Below are 18503 nucleotides of genomic sequence, written 5' to 3' on the forward strand. Positions count from 1 at the left end.
AATTAACGCTTGAGAAACTGCCACATTCTCGTTTTCAGCAGTGTCGTCGAGACGCTGCTGAAAACGAGAATGTGGTGGAAAATTATGTTGAGTTGTGATGAAAAATGTCTGTCGGACCATTTTTGATGAATCTTAATGGTGTCGTGCAACGTCACAGCCTTTTTTCTTGTGTCAAGTAGTATTCACTCCACCTGAATTAATCTATGATTGTCTCTTTTTATGACAAATGATTTCCAGGGTACCGCAGTCAAAACAAGGACATACAAACCATATGGAAACATGGGACTATTACAACAGCATTTTCCTCCCGTAAATATAAATTTACTTGAAACACATAGCTAAAGCCCAAGTAAATGCAGTTTTCTTGTGAACGTATGAGCTTGCATGGCTGCAACGATGCCATGTTCATGAAGCGTTGGTGACAGCGTACCAACCAGCTCACACCACAAGCATCCTGTCTCCACAACAGGTTCGCACAACGAAAGAACCTCCTCATCCGACAAACATATTCTGTCAGCCATGAAAGATTTTCTGGCGAGACTGAAAGAGGCCATGCTTCGGAAGGAGCTGGATGTCGCGCTGGAAGAAGGCGACCTGACTGCAACGGCACTTGAAGAGTCGGAAGACGACGCCCGCCTGGTTTGTCCTCCAGGAAGCATTCCCTCACTGTCGCATTGTGGTAAGTCATAGGTTGTCGTCTTTCCAAAGTTGGATGGTGAGGCATGGGCTATTATACGGGGAATATGGGTCGCGGAATTGATGATAAAGACGTCAATTTCAAAACTGTGGCGCATGCCCACTAAGAAGGGTCGGCCGAGTGAATTGTAATTTTCTTTTCATCTCTTCGTTTTCTTCCACTTCCGTACCTTGCCCCGTACGCCTAACACAGAGAACCACCGAGAATTCAGAGATCTTTAACACACAGCTGCGGTGAAAAACGGAATAGCAAATGTGTGCTGACCGGTGCTAATGATTGAGTGTTCTCATTTCCTTTATCTCTGCGAGCCTAACTTCACTGCCTGAGATCGAGGTTCCATATCAAGACGAACTTGGGACGACCCGCTTAAAATAGGGTAAAAGAATCTTATACAAGGTGAGTGGGGGACGTTACGAGTGCTGATATCCCTTGGTCTGACCCTATAATGACCACCTTCCTGAGCGCTGATTGCCACTTGCTTCTTGTGCGCTGTTTTCTTTTAAAATACGAAGCCGACGAAGGCTTCGAGTCGAAGTTCATTTATGAATACGCAGGTAAAAAAATGCTGCTTTCTCGCCGTCATACAGAAGTGCACCCGGTCATTTTTACAGCGTAGGTGTGAGTGTCACTGTACGTGATGGAAAACGTTGGCGCAGAATGTCCACGTGAAGCCCGGCTTCGTTTCCGCTGAAGCCGCTACTGTATCCTCTGTTAGAATGTCGACGGAAATTCAGGCAGCTCTAAAAGCGTGCAGGATCCAGAAGGACGCGACTCTGACGGGAAAGAGCAATCTGCCTATAACAAGGAACGCGTGACGTATGAACCAATCAGTAGCGGTGGCATGGGAGAATGGGCATGGCATGGTTTGTCACATGGGTAATAGGCATGCACTAGGAATGGGCAGCTTCGCTGAAATTAGGGCTGTGATTGTGCAAGGTCCCACAAGACTGGCGGTTTTCTTTACTTCCTTGGCGACTTACCGCCACTTTATCGTATCGGATATGTCTGTTTCTAACGTCTTTTTCTAGCCTCTCTCGTGCGCCGATCCCAAATATAGTGCAGTCTAAAGATGTGACAAAACTGATGATGACTGATTGGTGATTATGATGATGATGATGACCCATACAATTTATTCTGAGAGCCGCGCTGATGATGACGATGTTGATGATTGTGATGCTGACGACGACGGTGATAATAATGATGGTGACGATAACTGATGATAACAATGATGATAACTAATGACAACAAGTTGAAATGCAATTCAACCTCTAGTTGACTTCCATCAAACGTTGCCGCTACAGCGCGGCTTCCACAATAAATTATACGGTTCCCACAACCCATCCTCACCCCCAACTCGCACAGGAAGACACTATCTTTCATCGATTTCAACTAGAGTTTGAATCGCATTCTTACTTGTGTATGTGCGTGCGACACCGTGTCCTCATTATTTTCAGCCTAAGGGCGTATTTCTCGTGTTTTAGTGAAATGCCCCGTGGGAACTTACTTCGAATATTACAACAAAACTCAAGCAAAATGCCGACCCTGTCCCAAGGGCACATTCCAGACGAGCGAAGGACAGGGAATGTGCGCCCGCTGCCCGAATCGCACTTCCACTGCCACTGCAAGGTCCAAGAGTGAGCAAGACTGTAAAGGTATGTCCTGACACAGAAGGGGCGGTTTGCGTGTTATAATTATATATGTGGGTATAATTATATCTAATGGCCCATCCCTGTGCTCCGGGTTCGGAAACCCGGCTTTAAAAGGCAGTCTCACTAGCAATCTCTGTCACTAGCAGTCTCACTAGCAAAAGGCAAACTAGAGAAAAGTGAGAGACAGGTAGGCGACGCCGCCTTCCGAGTCCGGAAGCCTTTCCCTGTGACGTCACATATTTCGAAAACGACAAAACGAAGCCAGTGAATTCTTCTTCATTAAGTAAAGCATTACATTTCATTCGAGGACCAAATTACATCTAAGCTATGAAATTATGAAGGCACTTCATCCAGGAGAAAGGCCTAAATCCGCGATGACGCCACGATGTGTCCTAGTCACGCACTGGCGTCACCGTGACGTGACGCCGCAGGTTTGGGAAATGCGGCCTTTCAATTGCGATTTTCTCCACTCCGCGCAGAGCAGTGCAGGCCGGGAACTTTCTCAGAGACGGGGTTAAGGCCGTGCAAACGTTGCCGCAAGTCCCACTACCAGACCGATTACGGAACGGCAAGCTGTACGCCGTGCCCAAGCGGGACGCGGTCCAAGCGTCGAGGATCCGTAAGCGTGAAAGAATGTGAAGGTAGGTCTCCATGTTTCGTGACAAAGCGCTACGGCAGTTCACGCCTCCCGAGCATTCGAAATTGCACTTGAAGTCACGGAGGCCTATACTACGACAGGCCACGCGTCGCATGCCCGCATAATACATCGTGTGCATATCAATCTTTAAAAATATTTTTGGGCCGCAAAGTCTACGTGTACGAAACATATGTTGCATAAAATACTGGAATCTCGTTTGCCAAACACAATTTCTTCATTTAGTTGCCGTTTCAGCTGGAGAAATCGGGTAATTAAGCTAACGCAGTGTATAATACAGCATAAAGGTGGTATCGGCGGCACATTACTCTCGGCAGGTAGGGTTTGTTCGCCGCTGAGCACGAGGTCCCGAGTTCGATACCAAAATGTGGTGGCCGCATTTTAATGTAGGGGAGTACAAACCTGCTGTACCGAAACAGTGGAAAAAATTTAATCCCGAACCCCCCCTCTTCTTTCCACTTAGACGTTTTGTCATGTATCCAAATCGTATGTGACTATGACGTAAAACCTTAATATTAGTCTAGTTTCATTGTAAGGAGCTGATGAGAGGAAGTGGATTGTATGAGCCCTGATTAGATGGCCTTATTTACAAAACGTGCGAGTCAACCACGCATCGGTAACTGTGGCTGACACACGAGAACTATGCAAGACAGTGCCCCAGGCGTCTCAAAGTAGTTAGATTCACATACAGGATACCCCGGAAGTGCGAGGCGAAATACACAGACGCTTTACGTATTTATGTTTCAAAATCCATCGTCATGCTTCTGCTTTGTCTGCGGGGTACACAGTGAAAACCAGCCAGTAGACAAGCTGCGTGTTTCCGAGCAGACGCGCTCACTGCAAGCAAGAAGAGCGGACAACCGTGTTGATAATTCTCCGTTTGCCGTTTTCAAGAACATCTGAAAACTACATTTTGGAAACTTCGCCACGTTCATTACATTTACCTTCCGAAAAAAGAAAATCAAGCCAGTAAAGTTAGACAAAATTTTCTTTCGCCTGCACTGAATTAGAATATCATTTGGGGAGCCCGCAGACGGAATGTGACGGCAGCGCCACCGCGTCTTCGTGGCGTCACGCTTTTAAAGATTCTCTACATCCAGAACAAAGAACTTGGCGTTCAGACTACGCGAACTTCAGACTACGCGCGTACCCGTTGTGAGCTTATCGACACGAGTCTCTCTTTTAGGTTTCCTTTAACGGCGTTGTGTGCGTTCCACATCACAGCGCTTTGTTCTCCTGGTTTCGTGTCCAAGTCCGGCGTCGTGCCTTGCTTCAAGTGTCCGAACGGGTATTACCAGCCTAAGCAGGGACAGAAGGCGTGCCGCAGATGTCCCGACGGCGCCGGGGACGTGGCGATGGCCCAAGACAAGGCGGTCTCCGGTCACTGCAACGGTTAGTCACTTTGCGCACGGCGCGGCTGTCCAGATATTGTACACCAACCACACACACACACTGTGTCAAGTAGAACCGCGGAGCTTGTGACATTCATAACGTGACGGAATACATCAAGTCCCGTTTCATGGTTGTGGAATTTCGTATACGAAAGCGTCATAAAAAAGCTCAATTTCATACAGCTAAGCCGTTGAGGGGACTTTCACGACAGTTTTCGTTCAACGGCGGTGCGCGTTGGCGTGATTGGCATCAATCCAAGAAGAGAAGCTACACAGCCTGGATTATAGCTCCGAATTCGCCTTGAAACGTAATTATCAAGAGTTGATACAGTTAAACCTCGATATAAAGAAGTCGGTAATATCGGCAATTTGATTCGTTATATAGAAATTTCGTTGTATTGAAATTCGACCTTTCATGCGAATAAGTACAGTCGCCGATTGATTTTTCTTACTTGGAAAGGGCCGCAAAGATTTTCGAATTATCGAGCAATCGAAAAAAAAGACAATACAAATATGACAAAAGTGAGAAACGATGACCCTAATCCTTGACTTAGGTGTATGCTAGTGGCGCTCGCACCTCGGCGTTGGTGTACCCTGATGTAGGGCGGGAAACCGAACTCGGAGGAGCGAGCGAACGGAACTGGCGGGAAACCGCCACGCACAGGAGCTGGCGAGGGAGCGAAAGGGCGAGGAGGGCGCGACGCGTAGCCCCCTAGCGAACCATGCACGAAGCGCATCTTACGCGCCCCTCCGCCGTTGACGTGAAAGCATGTAACGAGCGCCGGCGCGCAGATGGCGCGTGCGAGCGTATTAGTGTAGTGCAAGCCTATTAGTATTAGTTTTCTGACGAAACTCCTCAAGCGTTTTCAGAGGGAGTTGACTCGTGACCTCACATTCGGCGATTTGTTGCTTCGTTTGAAGGTCATACAGGCAGCACCAACTTTCATTTCCGGCAGTGATGCTGAACACAAATGTGGGCTCACTGCTGGATCTTTCCAAAAGTTCAGCAGCAATTTTTCATCTGGTTTCTTTGTGCTCGTCTATCTGCATGTATGAGGGACTGCTATTGCATTCAGTTTCTTTTTCTCTAAATTGTTGCGTAAAATCCTGCGACACATTCTTGTTAAATTTGAGATCTGATATTGCGCGCGCAGTTACACAGCTAATTTCATGCAGTAACTGCCTAACACGTTCCGCATTCGCTGCTGTTACGTTGATAAGCGGCCGTCTCTGGGATCGTCATGCATGGAATATCTGCTCTCCCGAAAACTTAGGAGCTATTCGAATACAAGGCTTCTTGACAGTTCTCCGTTACTATCACAAACATAATGACTTTAACATATTTTGTAACTAAATGCGCAAACAAGAAGGACAGTAGCTTGTTAGACACAGCTCTGCCGCCTACTGAGTTTACCTGGAAACTTTTCCAAGGATACGTCTACTCTGAGCACTTATGAAGCAATCAATAACACCCATTTCTTGAATTTACATATCATAGAAAAATAAATAAAAACTAGTGTTGGAACTTGCCATGCGTTATTTCCCTGTGCAGTCATACGCATATATAGTTTAGCATAGGCAGTAATTTTTGCCTGTGTCTTGAGCTGTTTCTCAGTGTCACTAAGAATGGCGTTCTTGATGCCATATCTGATTTTGTTTCCCGGCAATCGACGCGGCGAATAATGTCAGTCTTCTCGAAGAGCAACAAGCGGACGCCCCGAGTTCGCTACGTCCAATACCCAGTATCCAGTTCGTTGAGATAAAGTTATTTTGCTTAAGTATCGGTCACTAAGCTTCCCGGGTTCGATATAGAGAGTAATTTGTTATATTCAATATTCGTTATAAGCATGTATTTCTTACATGCTGATATTTGCGGAAAGATTTTACATTTACTTCGTACGTTATATACCGCAATTCGTCATATCCGTGTTCCTTATATAAAGATTTGATTTCTTCGGATTCGACTGTAGAGAGAAAATAGTATCATAAATCGCACGCATGATGATGTTAACATATCGTTCAACAGCATAATACAAGAAACAGCACTCGTAAGCGACACCATGTTCTCGTCATCTCCCGTTTTCAGGTTCTGTTCCCTCAACTGAGAGGGTGGACTTGCCAGAATCTGTGGAAGCCAATCCCTGCCTTTCTCAACCATGTTCAAACGGAGCGACATGTATCGCAGTGCCTGCTGGTTTCCTATGCGTGTGCCAACCTCTATTTGCAGGTGATACGTATGTTTGTTTGGTTTGTTGGTTGGTTCGTTGTGTGTGTACGTGCGTGCGTGTGACACACACACACACATATGCAGGTGCGACATGTTGGCGCGACTCAGTACACGAGGCAACGCATGCTGGGCAGAAATAACAGCAGGGAATCCGGTGATGGCCGGAGCTGTTTACAAGAAATGTTTTCGTCATAAGCAGAACTAGTATTATGTGCTTCAGCCACACATTACTCTGAGATTAATTCAGTGGGAGAATAACGGATCACACACGCTGTTATTATCACTGGTATCAGAATAGTGCCTGAAATATTGTTCCTAACAAATATTTGCAACCAGCGTTATCAAAAAACAAGACATTCTCTCGCCCATAACATTAGGTTATGCGTAGAAACTCCCATTTGGGAACGCTCAGCATACTTCGGCAAGTAGAACAAGCACGACGCTTCTCGTGATCCCTTTGTGTCACAAATAGCCGAGAAATTATAATCGTTTTTTTTTTTTTTAGAGCGCAGCTCTTACGGCGCCCGTTCCTGCGGCAAGCGTCGGCGTTGGCAGCGTAACTGAGCGAACGAGCACAGCGAAAGATGAAAAAGCGAATGCGGAGCGCAGCGGGGCATGAAAGACGTGAGGAGGAAAGCGGAGGAGGAGGGTGCAGCAAAACCATGAGGCGGAAAGGGGAGGAGGGTATGGCGAAAGGATGAGAAGAAAAGCGTAGTACGGTGACGATGGCTACAAGATGGCGCCATAGTAGCGCGCGTCGTCTGGGAGGTCTATCGGCGGCGGCTGCTGTGAATCGCGCCCACGCGTCACCCACGCGCTGGCTCTCGCAATCTCCAGATTATCAAGGCATTCGTGCCACAATTCGCTCTGCACGAATTCGCGCCGCACGAGACATTTTGTCCGCGCCAGCCAATATATCACGAAATGAAAACACGTATAGAGCTGAGCTCAAATTTTGCATTCGGGAATATCGTAATCGTCGGTGATTTTTTTCATTCTCCTTGCTTCGCAGGGCTGCGATGTGAACGCAGGATAAACCAGTGCACCAGAAATTCGTGCCGATTTGGAGCGAAATGCAGCGAAGAACCGGGCGGCTTCAGCTGTCATTGCCCTGCCGGCCGTACGGGCACCGACTGCTCGGAAGACGTCGACGAATGCGCCTTCGACTCCTTGCCTGAACAACGGCACTTGCTTGAACACGCTCGGCAGCTTCAGCTGCAGCTGCAAGCAGGGATTTGGAGGTGACTGCTTCTTCGGCTCTCACATGTTATTGTGCGCATTCGAATGCGATGTCGGCGCCTGGAGGAAGCGCCGGTATATACTCCTCGTAGAATTTTAGCGTTTGGAAGCACTTGAGCCCACTGAAAGCGAGGCTCACCGCCAACAACGACTATACTATTAGCCTCCCACACAGTAACTGGGCTTCGTTCTCATATTCGCGACACGCTGGTGTCATTCGTCTTCTACTGTCACTTTCTTCGTTGCTTGCGTGAAGTGCGAAGGTGCCACCCTCTGCACAAGTCAGTGACCATGCTATAGTCAAAACTACAAATTGAAGATTACAAATTCAGGAATGTTAGCGCCTTAGTCGAAGACACATTTCTCGTTTGAGATTCCCCGAGTTATGAAGCGGGTAAAGCTGTGCCTTATTTCTCACTGACGTCACGCTGAATCCGCTGAAGCGTGGTCACACCCGCGAATTCGTCCTTACCACATACAACGATGTATGCTGAGTTGGCGAATCGGCGTCCGCGTCTATAGCAAGGACGTCGCTGCGCCGTAATTAAGACTGTCGCAGTAGTAACCAGCATGCATGGTGGCAGAGAGCAAGCCTTTTAATAACGTTCCTAGCTGAGCAGCTTACAGCTAGTCTTACGCGCATTCGTGACACAGCTCTGAAAACTGCATCCTCTGCGTATTCTACAGGTGTAGCTGAACCTTTAGTTCGAACAAAGGTGTTTCTTTCTCTTTCTCGTCTATGAACTCAGCCTAAAACGGCAAATGTCGCACGTGCACGGAACAGTCACTGAAAACCGGTCCACCACAGCAGCCTATTCCGTGGGATCAGGAACACACGGGGCTCCTGTAGGTTGGAACGTTATATCAAAGCCGCGAGGAAGATCTTTCTCTCATGTTTTTGGAGCCCTCATACATTTTCTTGCAGGTCAGACCTGTTCTGTGGACGAGGACGAATGTCTGAGCGCACCCTGCCTAAACGGAGGCACGTGTCTAGATCAGCCCGGAAACTTCAGCTGCCTCTGTCCCGCACTGTTCGGTGGACGCTGGTGCGAGGAGGAACTGGACGCCTGCGCTAACGGGCCCTGCCTCAACGGCGCGAAATGTGTGAACCTGGGATCTAGCTATCGGTGAGCGCGCGTTGATCCAACGTTGCCTAGAGTGACCTCCTTGCTGTGGTGCTACTCTGCACACTGTCAAATTCCGCCAGGTTTGAGTTTTCAGCCAATCAGACAGGGCGTAGCCGCCTTATGAACCAATCAGAGCTCACAAGATTGCGAACTTGACAATATTGAGGATAGTGATCGTTTTTAGTGCAAAGAAACGCAACGACACGAAAGAAGGCACACAGGACACAACGCTTTTGTTGAATATAGAGGAATTCAGTGCGCAAAATAGCACCCCTGCATTTCGTTTCCTATAGACCGCTTCTTTACTCGGCCTTTCACGAGAGCGACTAATCCGCCCTGATTTGTGGTCTGGCGAGAATCAGAGCTGAATACCCGTTTAAACGGGCGCAGAGGCAATTATACACATCCTGAACACAGTGCGTGCGTTTGCAGATGTCTAAGTTCGTTAAATTCACAAACACACCCCAAATAGAAAAGGTATTTGTCTTGTAATGTGGGCAGGAGAAACAGAAAAACAGAATGGCGTGAGCTAGCTGCCATCGAAAATGCGGATATATATATATATATATATATATATATATATATATATATATATATATATATATATTGTAATTATGAAGAGATGCACTTGGGCTCGGGGCGCTAGGAAATTATGCAGTTTAGGAAAATTAATCTGTCTGTTCTGATTACTAAATTGCACAGTAACTGTGGTTTCAGAATCCATATCTAAAGGTTGAGGTGCCCAATTCTTGGCCAATCCCCCGAAGTGGGTACGAGCCACGTGCTGAGGACATCATCATCAACAGCCGGCCCAGGAACGGGTGCTGTCTCTGTCTCTCTCCTTTACAATGGCGCAGTCGACGCAAGCCCAGTCTTAAGGCGCTCCAGCCTTCAGCACCGTGCTGCGGAGGCCTTGCATCCTCCGGCATCTCGCCGTCCAGGGTCCTTCCGGCGAGGGAACGCCGTCAACGCTTCCCTTGTCATAGATGCCACGCCCTTGACTACATCGACCTCCGATCCGCCAAGGCATGCCGTCCACGCTGCCTTAGTCATGGATCCTCGCCGTCGTACGTTCCTCCTGCGGCCAGGGAACGCCGTCAACGCTTCCCATGCCCTGGATTCCTGCCCCATGATATCATCGCCATCTCACCCAGCTAGGGATGCTGTTCACGCTCCTCTCACCATACTTCCGGCTGCAGTGAGTACCGCGGCCGCCACCAGTCTTGGCTCAACGAATGCCGTTCACGCTTCCTTGGCCACTGGTCCGGCTGGCCCGAGTAGTACGGCCGCTGCTGCCGCCTCAGGGTGCGCGGATTCCACCCTTGGCTCAACGGGCGACTCAGCCGGCAGCTTGACGGACGTCATGCGAGCCATCTCGTTGCTGACACAACAGCTCCAGGGTATGAAGAGCGCCTTCGCATCCGTCAGCGGTTGCGTCCTGCCTGGGAACGCCGTCCACGCTTCCCTGCAGCCGGCGTTCGTGGAAATACCGACATTTCACGGCTTTCAAGACGACGTCATCCTTTGGCTTCGCAACATCAATGCCTTGGGTGATCGTCGTACTTGGCTAGATCACACTACAAGATGGCTGGTTGCAGCAAAACGACTTTGCGATGCCGCAAAGGCTTGGGACAACTACGCAGGCACCAAGCAGCGGTCCTGGCCTGCATGGAGCGCAGCTCTGATAGCTGCTTTCGGCCCGCTTCCCTATGCCTGCGGTGAGTCCGATCAGCGCAGTTCTGCGCACGGCGCTCCGGAAAGCTACCGCTCCGATCCTGCGGCGGCTGTGCCCAGCAACGCCTCGACAGGAAGAGCCACGGGCCGCCCCGCCGTAGGCGCCGGCTCACCGGGTGTCGCCGTCGACTTCAACCCAGACGGTGGGCAGCGCGTGGCGACCACCGCTACTGCGTCGACCCCCCACCACCGGGCGGCGCATCACAAACCGACACCACCGGCTCCACCACAACCTCTGAACATGCAGCAAGTCACCGCCGGCTGAGCTGCTGCGACGAAAACCATGCATAGCTCAGAATCCGCAGCATCTTGGTACTGTAGCTGCACCCGGGAAGGTTTTGGCGGATTGCCTCGCCACCTGCCCCGCTGTAGACCCAGAACGAGAGCCATTTGTACTACCACGGGTCCTCGACTCTGCGACGGCTTCCGACACCGTACAATCGCTTTCAGAGACCGAGACCACTTTCGGTCCAAAGCATTCAGTGAAACGGCTCTCAACCACATCAACGCAAGGGCACATGGAGGCGCCGACGCTACCACTCTGAGAGCCCGACCTGTCCACAGATTGTGGCAGGGAGATGCCTCTGGACTCGTTAGAGCCACATCGTTGCATGCCTACGCAGCCGTTGCCCAAGTTCGTGGCCGTTCACACCGCACTGAGGGAGGCCTCGTTGGGGGGAATTATCATCAAAGACCTGCCCGCACGCGATAGACGTGCGGGACAGTGGACGAGATGCGCGGAAGACCAGTCGCGCATTGGTCGTGGCTGATTCGAGCGCAACGGTGGGCCTCGATCAGTTTGCGGCAGCGTTGCGATGGGGGCACGCGATGGCTGAGCAGAGCGGCTGCTCATCGTGCAGGGTCTCCTGTCCTACGTGCCCAACTGCGACAGGATGGTCGTCGACGAGACGTGCGACCAGAGCGCAACAGCCAGTGCCGACACCCCGAGGAGCTGGTTGTGCTGGACGGTCTTAACAACGACAACTATGCAATGCCTTTCCAGCATCAGTGCGCCTTCACAACCGCCTGAGCTATCTTCAGCAGCGTGGCCGAATGTAATGAAGAGATGCACTTGGGCTCGGGCGCTAGGACACCGGGCGCTAGGGGGCCAACGAGGAGAAGACGAAAATGAAGGAGAATATAGAACAGCCGGCCCAGGAACGGGTTCTCTCTGTGTCTCTCTCCTTTACAATATATATATATATATATATATATATATATATATATTATGAGAGAAAAGCTGAAAGGTCGGCCTGAATCAATGCCCTGACCTGCTACTCGGCGTTGGGGGAAGGGGAATGGGTCTAGAAAATGCGGAAACTTTCACGACTGCAAACTCAAAGAGAACTTTTCTTTTTGTAGGATGCAACAGGTCGAGACAAGCGTTTCTTTAATGGTCAAAGTGTAATCACACAAAAAGAAACTTCTGGCTGAGAGTGTCATTTTCGTGTCAGAATCATTTGGTGTTGGCGAACGTGGCAACGCAGTTTCATTTTCAATTTCATGAAGTGGCCAGCTGTGTATACGGTTCCGGCCTTTGCTAGCATGTCGATCGTTGTGCAAAATAAACTGAGTATGAAGCGTCTCGTTAACTGAGTCATGCACTGATTGGCTGCTTTACAGTATAGCTTCAAATGTATCCCGCATGCCCTTCTTTCTATGTCTAACGGTCTATCCGCCTGTTTGCCAACTGCCGTACAAAACGCCGTAAACTTTCATTCGAAAGCTTTTGAGACTGCGAAGACGGCTTTCGGAAGTTCGTCATTACTATCATCATCAGCGCATTCATGTTCACACCAGGGCGAAGTCCTCTCCCAACGATCTCTAACTACCCCTGTCTTGTGCCAGCTGATTATATCCTATGCTTGCAAATTTCCTCATTTCCCTTCTCTTGGTATCCATGCTGTAACTCTAATAAACCACCGGTTATCTGCCCTTCGCGTTACATGGCCGGCATAGATCCATTTCTTCTTCCTCTTAACGTCAATTAGAATATCGATTCGACACCCTAACTTCGACTTAGGAGGGAGCCATTACACCGTGACAAGAGAGAGAGAACACTGGTTAAACACTGCCCTGCGTTCGTGCCCTGTTGTCCTTGTTCCTTTGCGCTCTGATTACAATAGATAAGTTCCAAATCGCCCGTTTCACCATCATCATTCAACACCCCAGTTTCACAACCTCTCTAAACTCGCGTTTCTGGCTTGGTTCGCAGATGCGTGTGTTCACCCGGATACGATGGCGAGCACTGCGATATAGATATCGACGAGTGCTCCGCTGCACCTTGCAACGAGGGGTCAACGTGCCTAGACCTCGTGGGCAGATTCGAGTGCTCGTGTCCGCCTGGACTCACCGGAAGATTGTGCGAGTCAGGTGAGATGGGCAGAAAGCACGCCATCGCGTAATACGACGATTGCTTCACCATTAACTACATCGCTTGAATTAATATAGGTAGTTAGAAGGATGATAGAACTAATGTTCTTTTTCTTCGAAAGCACTACAGCAGATATAATATACAAGACAGAAACACAATGAAACATGGAAGACACCATGATGCACCTATTCGTTTCCCGTATTCCGTACCAGCAATACCGTTATGTATTTTTTTTCTTGTTTTTGATGCAGTTGTATCGGTGCTTTGGCTACCAGTTTCGCTACCAACACTATAGTATGTAGGAAACGTTTGACCACTAGAAGGAAGCTTTGCAAGCTTCTTTATCAGGCATTTGGATTCCAGGCAAGCTGACATGCAGCAATATGGCGGTTACACAGTAAACATGGTCCGTCAACAAAGTAACCTTATAAAGTAGTTGTCATTGCCGAAGGTTCACTGAAAATCGAATTTCAGTGGTTCTGTCTAAGAATGTCTTTGGCTGCCCAAGAGAGCATGTAGAGTATGATCATGCGAATTTCCATTTTCAGCAACGTCGCTATATGACAGGAACATGCGCAGCGCAATTCAACGTTTCATCGACTACACTATGGCCTTGAAGCTTCACAATAAGCCTTGGAAACATCGTACTCATACCCAGGAATTTCAGACATTGCCCCTGCGACCATCTGTCGAACTTCACCGCAAACCACCAGCGTAACTCTATGGGCAGCATTAAAAAAAAAAACATATTTGAAAAGGCCGCTCAATTTAAACTTTTGGTTGGATTAGCAACGTCGAGAGGGTACGCCTTTCTAATAACATCCGTGTTTACGGCGCTCATTCGTAACTTTTCTGCTGCGTTATAGCAGCCGTTTTAATCCTGACCAACGTTCCGCTATAGCGCAGCCAAGACATTACGAATAAATACCGTAAATGCGCATGTTAACGAAAGGCCTACCCTCTCAACGTTGCTAATTGAAAGTTGTTGAAATTCGGGCGGCCTTCTGATATTCAGGTATCATATCATCGCTCAAGTCCCTTCTCAATGGTTGCGTGTTAATTTTCTTTTTTTTTTTTTTAATGCTGCCAACTGAGTTACGCTGGTGCACTGCGGTGAAGTTCAGCAGATATCTGAAGGGGCAATGTCCGAAATTCCTGGCCACGAATAGCGAGGGGAACTTTCGCTCTCTCTGATCACCTGCATTGGCGAGAACAACCTTGGTGGACTGCCGAAACAGCTCACTTAGTCTGCACGTTTCGACAAGTGCTCGGAAAAATAACCGCTTGTAAATAATGTTTATCCTGTCTCTCTCTTCCAACTTTTTTTTCTAACGGCAAGAGTTCATTCTTTTCCTTCTTGCTTTGCAGAAGCGGACCCTCGTTTCAAGCTTTACTTCTCTGGCACGAATGTGTTTGACAGGGCATCCGTCGAGTCGTTGAGGAAGCCTTTGAAGGAACTGACAGCTTGCATGTGGTTGAAGACGACGGACAGACACAACTACGGTACACCCTTCTCTTACGCAACGGATGGTGTCGACAACATGCTGACTTTCACAGACTACAGCGGGTGCGTGTCACCGAGCATTCTCATCTTGCACATGATAATGCCACTTTCTGCATGTTTTGTTTGATGATTACAACTCTGTACGTAGAGTTCAAGAGAACACGACGTGACTCTAACGAAGCATGACACATTACAACACAGCTACATGCAGGAAAAAAAAGTAAGGATATTTCACAGATAGACTAGGTCGTAAGGATTACCGGCAGCGAAAAATACGAGAAAGCGAGAGAACAGCCGGTCACTACAACAATGTTCACGCATAAAACGTCATTTCTACTTGGTGCGAAGCTACAAGGTTGGCAACGTGACCACTCTATGGACCGTGTTTGTTCAGTTCTTGTTCATACACCTGGTACGGCACCTATGCAGAATGTTTGTCTAAGAAGAATCTGTTTACGCTGAAAATTGGTCGGTTTTTGTGTACAACTGCACTGTAAATAAAATTTATGCGTCGCAATGTGGGGCAAATTGGCTTATGTGTGCTCCTTGTGCACGCTGAACAATCCAGGATACATGTACGTTTGAACTAGAAGCTGTCAGTGTGTTGCGTTTTTCTGAAGTCTATTTTGAATATTCACATTGTTTGTGCGACGAGGAGCAGCCGGCACCGTTTTCTGGTGCCAAATTCTCCTTGCGTGCTCATAGAGTCGACTCCTCAGTTAATTAGAATCTTCTCACAGTCCGGTGAGAAACCATACATTGCTGTGGACGGAAAACTCGTATAGTCGAACGCAAAAGCATGCTTCCCTGGTTAACTCGACCACAACTTACGCCCCCTCGTGCACGCAGAGCTACAAGCTTGAAAACACAACAAATAATTCAGCAGACGAACAAACTGCTTCCCTAGCAACGATGGCGACGGCAGCGACCTGTCCTGCAGTGACAATGACGACTTGCGCTGTGACCTTGGCAATGTCTTTCTGAGGATTTTAACAATAGTGTTGAGGTCTTTGGGCCGCGGACCTACAACAGCATGTATAGTTTTGCAATACAGTATTGAAGTATGACGACAGCGACAAACTACTTCAAGGAATAAAAATATTTGAATACTTTTATTTTGCCGCCGTTTGTTAATTAGACTTTTCGGATAATTCCACCAAATTTCGCGGTCCCACAAGGATCTAATTAACGGGAGTCGACTGTGCTAACAAATAAAAGACTCTTAATTTGGTATTTGCTCTATTCGAATCCCAATGCGGTCCTACAGCTTTGTGTTGTACGTCAACGGACACCGCATTATCACGGACGTCACAGCCAATGACGGCTACTGGCACCACGTGTGCTTCAGCTGGTCTTCGGCGGAAGGCCTGTGGAGCGTTCTCAAAGACGGCAGACTGGCGGAGAGCGGCGCCGGACTGGCTGTCGGCACAGAGATACCAGGTGTGCACGTCTACAATACACAGACATTTGACAACTTGTGAAAAGCTAAACGCACAACCCCCCATGAACAATGTTATTCTTGGCACGTCATGATCTTTGTGGTCCGCCACTGATCCGTAAAGCAGCTTCTAATCGCAAATAAGACGGGTATTTTCGATGTCCGAGAACTAATGCCATTCACGTCTCATTATTAGTTCATAGCTTATTAATATGATATGTTTACTGGTGCCATGACATGAATCCCAAACTAGGCCATCATTAAAATTAAAATTATACGGTTTAACGTGCTGATGCTACACAATTCACTACGGGAACACCGTAGTCGAAAGCCCGAGTTTAATTTTGACGGTAATATAATTCATTAATTTTAGCATTTACGCATTCCGACGTCATCGCATGCGCCGCGGCGGCTGGAAGTCGAAACCGCAACCATAAATCATAGATTTTCCTACATTGCGTTTGAAAGGATTTGACGAAGAATGGTATCTTATTTTAGGGCAGACACGGAGGCCATAAGAATTTGGTGTTCCTTCGTAGTCTCATTCACAAGCAGTGACCGATTTCGATGCTACTTAGCTTCGGTACCTTCGGTGGTCTGAGGAGGAACAGCAATTTCATCGATAGCCATTTCCGCGACTGAGCTTTCTGTTCTATGTGCGCGTGCAGCGGACGGAACCCTGGTCCTCGGCCAGGAACAAGACAGGCGGGGAGGCAGTTTCTCCATCTCAGAGTCCTACTCCGGCGAGATGACGCAAGTGAACGTGTGGAGCACCGTGCTGAGCGTCGACGAAGTGGCCAAACTCCTTACCCGCTGTCAGTTCTACTTCGGCGATGTGGTCGCGTGGACCGACTTCCGGGAACGTCTTAGCGGGCACATCTCGGCAGTCAGCTGGGGATTTTGCCAAGGTGAGCAGTTCTTTCTTTATTTCTCCAGCACAGACTGTTTCCTGTAGCCTGAGTTTGTGACGCCTGCGATTGAAAGAATGGTCCACATCTACCACCATGGCCGTGAGTGGCGCTGGCTAACACTCCCAGTACTGGGTTTAGTGCACACAAATATATAATAATAATACCAATAATAATGGGGTTTTATGTGCCAAAACCACGATCTGTTTATGAGGCACGCCGTAGTGGGGGACTCCGGAATAATTTGGACCACCTGGGGTTCTTCAACGTGCATCTAAATCTAAGTACACGGGTGTTTTCGCATTTCGCCCCCATCGAAATGCGGCCGCCGTGGCCGGGCTTCGATCCAGCGACCTCGTGCTTAGCAGCACAATGCCACAGCACGACTAGGCCTAGTCTACGTCGGGCCCAATGTAGGGCCTGAATTGGCTCTGCGTCCGCTGCTTTTGGGTTATATGTCTTGAAAGCGAACCATCCCAGGACTTCGGGACATGTACGCCATCTCTCAGAGGTGGCCGCGCGTCCCGCCGTAACTGAATGGGGAAAAGACGGAAAACATATCTCACAAACAAAATTAGTTATCGAAAATGACTCGCGGTTATACGTACTAGAGGCCCACTGGGAGATTTTGGGGAAATTTCAGTAGCGCGTTGCGAACCGCGTAGGTTTCTAAAACATTTGAATACGTTACAATAGAGCCTATGAGAGAGTCCTATAGGCTTAACCTGGCTATCGCTGTCAATGCTTGGCGATCGATGACACATGTAGTTTTGCGACCAGCCTGCACCCTTTGGATATAAATAAACCTAAATCAACATAAATCAACATAATCAGCATAAATTCAAACGCGAGCAACTCCGAAACTATATTCGCGTTGTTTCGTTTCCAGGTTCACCTGTACTTCTAACAATGGCTAAATTCAGACTCCAGAACGTGCTTGGGATTACTGTACATTCTGGAACAGCTTTAATTTCTTCTGCGATGGGGGAAAATGCGACCGAAGGGATGACTTCGAATATCTATGAATAGAACATTTGTCTAATGGTTTAAATGCCAAACTTAAGCTGCTATGAGTGATTCAACACTATTGAGAACACCATGTTTTCCGTAAGAGTCGTTGACTCTGCAATACATAAGAACCTGGAGTAGAAACGAGCGCCTCGCGATACTATCACTATCCACATCTGAATACACCAGTGAGACGTCTTTTAGAATATGGCAATTTTTAAATCAATCGCCATTCTATGATTGCCAGTGCTTTCATCAGCAATTAAAAAAGGCTGTCTTGCCTTGGACAGGGTGTCCACCGCCTCCAGCACCCATCCACGGATTGGCCAGCTTCTCGGCGACCAGTACTGCATCCGTGGCCACCTACAGCTGTGACCAAGGATACGACGTTCAGCGGGCCATAACCCGTAGGTGTCTTGCGTCAGGGGAATGGTCGCATCCGATACCAGTGTGCATCGGTGAGTAGAATCGCTCTGTAAGGTGTTATTTTCATTAGACTGGAGCTACTACGAAGTGCTATATCGGTGGCTCCATTAAAGCTGCACCTCCATG

The 18503-nt window shown here is 48.4% G+C and overlaps 1 protein-coding gene across 1 annotated transcript in view; it reads left to right on the plus strand.

The window, feature by feature from the left end:
- Positions 1-18503, plus strand: part of LOC119433441 (sushi, von Willebrand factor type A, EGF and pentraxin domain-containing protein 1-like) — a 58881-nt gene that overhangs the window by 22700 nt on the left and 17678 nt on the right. The window contains 13 exon segments of the mRNA XM_037700648.2: positions 470-679; positions 2179-2349; positions 2826-2987; positions 4226-4393; positions 6479-6619; positions 7632-7789; positions 7791-7860; positions 8784-8985; positions 12935-13092; positions 14462-14660; positions 15865-16037; positions 16704-16943; positions 18242-18409. Of these exon segments, the coding sequence (XP_037556576.2) occupies positions 470-679; positions 2179-2349; positions 2826-2987; positions 4226-4393; positions 6479-6619; positions 7632-7789; positions 7791-7860; positions 8784-8985; positions 12935-13092; positions 14462-14660; positions 15865-16037; positions 16704-16943; positions 18242-18409 (2220 nt within the window).

This window comes from Dermacentor silvarum, chromosome 11 (assembly GCF_013339745.2).
Source record: "Dermacentor silvarum isolate Dsil-2018 chromosome 11, BIME_Dsil_1.4, whole genome shotgun sequence".
In the NCBI taxonomy this organism is placed as follows: domain Eukaryota; kingdom Metazoa; phylum Arthropoda; class Arachnida; order Ixodida; family Ixodidae; genus Dermacentor; species Dermacentor silvarum.